This window comes from Anguilla anguilla, chromosome 7 (assembly GCF_013347855.1).
Source record: "Anguilla anguilla isolate fAngAng1 chromosome 7, fAngAng1.pri, whole genome shotgun sequence".
In the NCBI taxonomy this organism is placed as follows: domain Eukaryota; kingdom Metazoa; phylum Chordata; class Actinopteri; order Anguilliformes; family Anguillidae; genus Anguilla; species Anguilla anguilla.
Genome location: NC_049207.1, coordinates 8,082,446 through 8,091,329, shown reverse-complemented (window position 1 = coordinate 8,091,329; position 8,884 = coordinate 8,082,446). Strand labels below are relative to the sequence as shown.

At 44.1% G+C, this 8,884-nt stretch overlaps 1 protein-coding gene across 2 annotated transcripts in view; it reads right to left on the bottom strand.

The window, feature by feature from the left end:
* Positions 1 to 6,140: 6,140 nt before the first annotated feature.
* Positions 6,141 to 8,884, bottom strand: part of mkln1 (muskelin 1, intracellular mediator containing kelch motifs) — a 19,267-nt gene continuing 16,523 nt past the window's right edge. For both annotated transcript variants that reach the window (XM_035425680.1, XM_035425681.1), the window contains 4 exons: positions 8,613 to 8,752; positions 8,039 to 8,141; positions 7,532 to 7,586; positions 6,141 to 6,937 (listed from right to left, as the gene is read on the bottom strand). In XM_035425680.1, coding sequence (XP_035281571.1) covers positions 6,816 to 6,937; positions 7,532 to 7,586; positions 8,039 to 8,141; positions 8,613 to 8,752 — 420 coding nt within the window. In that variant the 3' untranslated portion in view covers positions 6,141 to 6,815. The remainder of the gene's footprint in view (positions 6,938 to 7,531; positions 7,587 to 8,038; positions 8,142 to 8,612; positions 8,753 to 8,884) is intronic.

Genomic DNA, 8,884 nt, shown 5'->3' with positions numbered 1-8,884 from the left:
AGGAATGTTTCCAGCACCTTGCTGAATCCATGTTGTGAAGAATTGAGGGTGTTGTGGATGCAAAAGCGGGTCTTACCAGTACAAGATACAGTACAGGCCAAAAGTATTAGGCCACCTATAAAAATTTTTTTTTTTTTTTTAACTTGGCATAGAATAATTCAGTGAATTTAAGCACATTTATTGAATATCAGACACAAAAATGTAAGCCTAAGGGCATATTTAACTGCAACTTCTGTGCCTATTTTATTTGCACTACAAGCCAGAGGCATTAGGGCTACATGTGGTTTTAAAGAAAACTTACAGTAGAAAAGATTTGTCAGTTTAACTGTGGGTGTTGCATGTCACATAAATATCTGTAACTCAAAGGCGGTCTGATGAAATATCACACAACATGGTCGACATCTGCACAAAAGGCCTGAGCTCAGTACATTAGCGTGGCCTATCCCCAGCCCACAAGGTGGTGCTAGAGAGCAGCTAATATTTTAAAAACGTACTTAAAAATCAACATTCATTCAGAGGTCACAAACTCTATAAAACGTTGTGCAATAATGTTGAAAACTAAAAACCAAAAAAAAAATAATAAATGCTAAAAACCACTAAAGCACCTTATATGCCTCAAAGTTGGAGTGGGTCCAGCTTAACAGTAGGAAGACATGGAAGGTAGAACAGGCACTTCCGACTCTGGGAATAACTACTTTCAGTTTAAAATTGAAATTGTTTGTGTAAAGAGCCAGATAGTAGTGGTGCCATTGCTAACACAAATATATGCAATATGCACAAATGTGTTCATATGCAAAAAAAAAAAAAAAAAAAACCAAGAGATGCAAAAAAGACAGTTGGCATTGTTTTATTAAGAAAACCTGAACAAAATACAATCTTTTAGTCATTATGTACATTACATACAATGCAATTCTGTAGTTTTCTCCCAACATTCACTTCTCCACAGAGTAGTGCTCACAAAACTCTCCCAACATTCACTTCTCCACAGAGTAGTGCTCACAACACCAGAGTACCAGCTATCTCGGTTTCCACAAAAAAGAAACTGGAAAAACAAAACAAAAAGAAACAAAAAAAAAAAGAAAAAATCAAGAACAGCATTCAATTTAGCTCCTACAATAAGAAACAAACTGCTAAAGAGAATGAATTTGGCGTTGCATTACAAAAAGATGCTTCATTTAATTTTCTGACACAACCCTTCCCCCGCCCTTTCCTGGCATAAGAGGGGGGGGGGCTCTTGAAAGCCGCATTAATTACAAGTCCACCTTATTTTCATGGTAAATGTAATGGATTCCTGAAGCCACTAGAGGGCCAAGACTCTTATCCAAAAAACAAAAATAAAACGGCAGACACACAAAATGAAGACAGTCGACAAATACTTCAGCAGATCATTCAACTGTGTTATGAAATCAATAAAGAGTTGTCAAAATATTCCCGTGACAGCACAGGAAATGCATTTCAAGTCCTTTAAATATTGTCAGACAAACATGTTTAATAGGCAAAGACGTACGTACATTTTAGCGAAAGATGTACACCAAAAAAAAAAAAAAATGACAAGATTACCTGGGAGGGACACAGGAGCTCCACACCCAGGTCTTATCGATCGCTGATTTAGGATTTATGATTCATATGAAGTACTGACCACAGAATGTTTTTTTGTTTGTTTTTTTTTTTTTTGTTTTTTTTTAAACCTTCATTTCAGCCATTGTTTCCAGCATGATAAATAGTTTTACCCTGAGTCACACAGATCATCTTCATCTAGCCACAAACTCAATTAAATGTGCAAAGCCAACAGAGTACGATTTCGGTGAGACTGCGTCAGAACACCTGCTGAGATCGAGTGATGAGAAATGCCATGCAACACTCAGGGGGAAATCCAATGTGGCCCAGAGACCGGCCAAGTTAATTCAGCCAACATCTGTTTTTTATTTTTCCCTTTCAATTGTTTTTTTTTTGCTCTGCTTTGGTCTTTCAAAAAGAAAAATAATAATGATCTCTTCACCACTATTGTTAATGGATTGTTTTCAGTAGAAGTTTCGGTAGTCGGCAACAAGAAAATAATACGCATGTCAACTTGCAACAACGTTAAGTAACGTCAGGTCACAGCTGACATCACCTTTTCAGTACACGGACCAAAAACATTACACAACATCACTTACCGAATAGCCGCGCACACACACACACACACACGCACGCAGAAACGCATACACGCAATCTCTTCCGAAGGTAGTTCAGACACCCCACAGACACAGACATCCAAGCAGATACGCAAAGGAAGGACACAAACGTGTAAGATGAGATGGGAATGGGGCTTTTTCATTAAGCTCATACTGGACAGCACACAAGGAGTCAGACTCCTCCGAATATATTATTTATGGTCTATAAGGGATTTAAAATAATGGAAGAGTTGGGTCTTCATGATGATGCACAGTGACTGACATGCACCCAATTAATACCCCCCACCCCCCCACCCCCTCGCAGAACTCCCCAGTGGGAACAGGGTGTACTTCTCCAACCTGTGCTCAAAGTCACGCTGCATTACCCATTCATTACTCTATGCACTTTATTTCTACACACTCTGGCCATTTCACCATCATGCAGTAGTCAATTACTGATGGTGGGGTCACCCTGCAAACTCACCCAATTAAAACCCACCACAAAATACATTCCGTAGTCACTAAACCTAGAGCTCCCTGGATCCATAACCAGAAAAAAAAGAAAAGAAAATAAGTTGGTAAAGGCAACGTGGGGGAAAAAATTCAGTTGAATTTTCTTTTTGATGCAAGCAGTAATAAGACTCCCTAATGCTAAATCATTAGAAACTTCTGTTAAGAGACAACCCTCTTTTTATATAACGGACTCCATAAGCGTCACCAGTGGCAAATGGCACTCAAAGCTTAAAGTCTGGAATGGACACCACACTTAAAAAAACCCTACCCAACCCTACGCCCTCTAATACAAGTCTTTCCGCATGTAACTGCATAGGTAGGTCCTCATTTTCAAGCAAATAAATCGTGTGGAAGATACAATATTTATGCGTTAATGCCAGTATGCATTTATTTAACTGGTTTAAAAAAATTCAGGCCATTTGTAGTCACCTATACTTGACGAATAAAAGGCAGGATATATACATTTTTTTTTTTTTTTTTTTTTTTTTTTTAAAGAGAAGGAAACCAATACCCTGATGCTCCAAGACTTATGAGTGCAAAACACATGTGCATATACAGTACACAGGAACAAGGGTACAGATGGAACTCCACCCATACAAGCACACAAACACACACACGCATACATGCTATGCGCAGCTGCTAAATCTATCTATCTGACTGTGTATTCCTGTCGCTCAGTGTAAACAAATGTACATTTGTCTCCCCTAACAACAAAGGGGAGCAGCCTAACGAGGAGGCCTCTTCCTGTGTTGTGTCATCGCAGAGTGCATGGAGAGTATTCTTTCGTTTGGTCGGTTTCAGACAGATGTGCGTGGAGTTTCGAACGACGAACTGAAAACTGAAACTTTTTTTTTTTTTTTTTTTTAATGTTTCTGTTCCAGCTCTGGGGATGCACACTTCCTGTCTAAGATCAGAATAGCTTAGGGCTCAGGTTGGTGGCCGGCTTTGCGATAATCAAATTACAAAACAATAATTATAGCAGAAATATTTTCGTGGAATTCATCACCCACGCAGTGCTTGTGTTGGTATGGGGGCTCATTCAGCGTGGTTTACTGTAAAACATGCAAAAATAAGCTCATAAAAAATGTTCAGACAAGAATATTCTCATCGGCACAATATTTGCGACCTCATTACCTAATAAGCTACTAACTGGACAGGCGGCCCTTGTATGAATCTTCTGCCATTTGTTTTTGCATAAGATGCACAAGTCTTGAATTATTACGATGTTGAATGGAACAATGTAATGACTGAGGAGGTAGCCTGCTTTCAGCAAGGATTGGTGGTGATTTTTAGTTCGGCAAAGTCTTTCATTAAAATCAACATTAATTAACAACACGGATTTTGCATGCTAACATCAGGGAGATACCAGTTTGCTCCTCCAACTTATTTTGACTGATGGCGAGTAAATATTTTGCATATCGTTGTTCCTTCTTCTGGTGCATAAATGTATTCTCGCCAGAGTACCATTCTCTAAAACTGGCTATTTGCATTGAATATCCACAAAACACACCTGCTCGACTGGCTTGATAGGAGTATGGTAACAATCATCCCCTACAAAACTCCACGATGTTGTACAGATTTACAAACCAAAATTAATTATAGCGGATCACCAGGACCAATCCTATATAAGTAGTCAGATAGCATGATGTCTGAATGAGCGCAGACACACACACACACACACACACACACACACACACACACACACATACACACACAAATTATTTTACACTTTCAAGGAACATTGAGAGTGACTAATTCATTCCCTAGCTTTAATATAGCCCATTTCTGTATATAATTTATATTACATAAGTTTATTATGAGTTCTCCCTGTTGCTTTGTGTGACTTCAGAAAATGTGTTTAATCTCTACGACAAACAATAAAATCATTCAGTCTCTTCCAAGTCTAATGTTACTAATTTATTAAGCTGAAGAATGAGTGTAGAATGTTTCACAATCTTTTGGTAATTTATTAATTATAAATGGAAAACTCACTCACAAATATATATAGCACCCAGAACAAAACCATTTAAATTTACCTTAATTTACCTTCATTAAAACTGCTCACTAACTCACCAACACACTACAAGGTCAATTACACCACACTCCGTGACACCACTCCAGAATAGTCACAGAAAGTCCCATCAGTCAGTCTAAATTCAGCACAAGACCTTTCTTTTGTCTGCCTTTGAACTTAAAAAAAGAAATCCATTTTTATGAAAAGAATGTGAAGTTCAACCTAGATTTTGTTCTGCACCTATGAGCGACTGGGACAAACCTCCGATGAAGCCACAGAACAAATGAACTACATTTCCCATCATCCCTCAGGTCCAGTTCTGGGGTTTCATCACAAATTCTACGACTTCATCAGTCACTACGTGGCCATCATCGCTGCCTTAACCGACCCACAAAAACAAACGCACAAGCCAAATTGTCGGTGGCACCGGACGCACAGCGGGTTAAGTTAGGGTTTCTGAGATGGGCTCATTATCGGGACACACCTCTGATAAAGCACGTCCTGTCACAGGACATCTTTTTTGGGGGTGGAGAAAAAGCACAAAATTGCACAAAAATAGCTTATACACCCATTCGGTCCTCCTTCCAGGATGGGAAACGGTGAGACGCACAGAAATACGAGATTGCAGAGCGCTGCAGGTACAGGAGGCAGCAGACTCCTTCCTACTCTCTCCTCTGGAGAGAACCCCACTGTCTCTCTCAACGCATGCGGTCATTACTCTTAGAGAACCGGGTCCACAGCCCCTCCGGTCGACACGCACGGGCACGCTGGCGCACGGGCACGCTGGCGCACGGGCACGCTCGCGCACGTGCGCGTGCAAAGAGCCGAAGGCCTTCCGGCTGCCTCCGTGAGATTTCGGCCGCAGGCTCGTCAGTCCTCCGCGCGTCCCGCGGCGAGCTCGGCCGATTCCCGGGGGGGGGGGGGGGGGGGCGAACGCTAGCCGTGCGCCGGAAACCTTCATCGGGTACCCAACGGGTAGCCATGGCAACCTTACCGCCTCCCTTCGGAGCCCCGAGTGGGTGCACGGCATCGTGAAGCACTGGGATTTTCTTTGTACACACTCGGATGTGGTCGAACGAAATCTTAAGGAAAAGTGAAGGTAGTGTTCGTTTGCATTAGCTCTGTGATGCGTGCTGCCCCCCCGCCCCCCCCCAACCCCCCAGCCCCCCCGCCCCCCCCACCCGTACTCCAGCACACCATGCGGGGTGTGGTCTCTCACTGCTTAAAGACGAAACACAAGCATTCACTTCATGATATATATATATATATATATCACAGGGAAAGTGTGTGGGTCACTAATGACTTTTCTGACTACGTTAGAAGGGATTGCAAATCATAATTAGGAACTGAGAGCAAAAATGACCCAGCAACCGAGACCTATTGTAATCTGTATTCAGGGCTGAAATAGGCAAGCAAAAAAAAAAAAAGAAAGTACTTAATAATTATTGATTTTCAAGAAATACTGAAGCAAATGTTGGATTTTTAATCACATATTATGGAAGCTGGCAAAAAATAAATAGAAACCAGAAATTCACACAAAATGTACACACACAAGATTGTATGCAAGTGTGTGTGATTGTGCGCCAGTGAAAAATCGTAACTGATAAATCGTGAACACGCGTGGTCACACTCTGTGAGCGGAGGAGGCCCGGATTCAGAGGGAACGCAACGCGGCCAACAGAGCGTCACCACTACCGTCCGTGAGTTCACCAACAAATCATTAAAAAAAATAGTTTGGCGTTCGGTTGCACTGATGTATCAATTTCTTCCTCACCAACCATAGAAAAATGCACCTATAAAACAAATAAACAAATGTACACAACCCAAGCATATTTCTACTCATAAAGTACACTCGCTAATATGCTTTGTTTTCGTTTTGTTTTTTTTGTTTTTTTTTTTTACACCCCTACGATGACGCTCCCCCAGGCAAGGCCTTAATTACACTTTTTTTTTTACAGACCTACAGAGGGAAGAATGGGCACACAGTAAGCACCCACCGAACTAGCGTTTATAAAAATAGTTGTAGTTCCTATGAAATGAGTCTTAAAAGGTGCCGTCTGTCCCCTGCGCGGGGGACGTGGGGGTGTTGTCGCCGTGGCTACGGGGCAATGGGGCGGGAGGGGCCGCTGCTGCGGCTACAGGGTGATGAGGTCGACGAGGTTACCCTTGGGCGGGGTCATGCTGTCGGGGAAGAAGTTGACCAGCGTATCGAAGAGCTGCGTCCGCTGGGCGTACGTCTGATCCACGTCGGAAAACCCTGCGAGACGGGGAGAGGTCGTTAGGGTCGTATCCACGGCGATCCGCAGCTAGCCACACAGGACGCACAGGCCGGCCGTCACAACCTGTCATCGCGCTTCACCCTGTTCGGAGCACGTGCTGCGGCAGCTTCTCACGGGGACGTTACGCTTTTTCACACATTCGGCAGTTATCCATTTCATTTTCGATTCAAAAAAGGACAGATTACTTCGGCCAGTCGTGTGCCACAGGTTCCGCCGATACCTTTTAGCATAACGTAGTGCTTTAACCAATCACCACGCTCCAGCCCCACATGCTGACTTTTCAGTATGACTAGTTTGGCAGCGGGCAAAAGGGAGTTTCCCCTTCCGCGCGTTCCCACGCCCACCGCCATCGGCCCGCCGGCGTCCGCGTTTGCCAACAAAAGTACATCCATCGCCTCCAGAGGCGAAGATACGATCAGGCGTACTCCTCCTAGCGCTCATCGCGCGCGGGCCTGGGTGCGGCCTCCGCACGCCCGACCCACGATTCATCACATACCGCAGATTCCCCGAGTTAAGGAATGACACCCCTCTGTGCCGTACGTGGGGAAGGGAAGGAGGGCAGAAACACTCACCCAGAGGGATGAAGTCGGAGGAGGACTTGAACAGCGCGGAGGGCAGGAGCTGGAACTGAGCAGGGAACACAAACACAGCTAAGGCATCGAACCGAACACGCGTTCAAACACCACACTGAACGCACCCTCTCCACCATTTCACGCACGGACAGGAGAGAGAGCGGGACCCGAACCTCCGGAGCGAGTCCGGGCTCTGTGGCATGCAGCACGGCAGTGTGTGAATGTTTTGGGTGTGAGAGACATCGCGGTATGTAACAATGCCGTGTGCATGTGTCAGGGTGCGACTTTCACATGCTTCGAAAAAACGGCAGTTCGGAACATAGGAGAGCATCGGAAAGCTCCTTCCTAACATTCCTAACATTCAGCCTAACATTCAGGGGAGTCTGTGTCTGAAATGTTCTGTAACTTATCTGATGTTAATTTGAAGCACGTGGAAGCTTATACACTCAGGATATATATACGGAATAGCCTACCGCGGCTCACACAGCTGCTGCAGACGGCGCTCACCTCCTTAGTCTCGTCCGGGTCCGAGTGGTCCACTGTGAGGGAGAGGTCATTCTGCAGGTACCTCAGCGCACTGAGAGGCTCTGTCATGGCTTTCTCTTCAAACCTGCGATTGAGAAACAAACACAAACTCTACTCTTTCCTTCCACCGCATTTTAAAGAGACAGTTCACTTTCTGTAGTGTTTAAAGTATTATTTCACTTTTAGTGTATGTTTTTTTTACACACTATTGTGGGTCACAAAGGACACTTTCTCACCACCTGTCAACTCTGACCTGGAAACATAATACTGCAGTACAAGCAAGCAGCTATGATGACACCCACAAATACCAGAAGATGGCAGCAAGCACAAACTGCCATAAAACAAAATGATGACAACTTCACTGGAAGGGCTGAATTTGACCACTAGATGGAGCCAACCACATGCACAGAATTCACATAAAAATGTAACGATCTTTAAAGACTGTGCTGTGATCAATACATCCTTTCTGGATGGAGGAGCTTATAGTGTAGAAATACATAGGCGAAGTGCAGTCACACCAGCAGGGCTATCTCGAGCGAATCTGAGGAGCTCTCACCTGTACTTCCTGATGAGGTATCTGCAGTGGCGGAGAAGGTACTCCTTGGAGGGCCGACACAGTTTCAGGGACCAGAAGTCGTCCAGGCGCATCTTTGGAGAGCAGGATTTCCCAGGGTTTCCCCCGAACAGGTAATGCACCTGTAGAGGCGACCCACAGCATGCATTCAGTAACCAACCCGAGGCGCCGCTTCCACTGGACACAAAAACCACCAACATCGCCTCTACTGAACACAGTGAGACATTTAAACACCCCAAACATCTCTTCTCAGG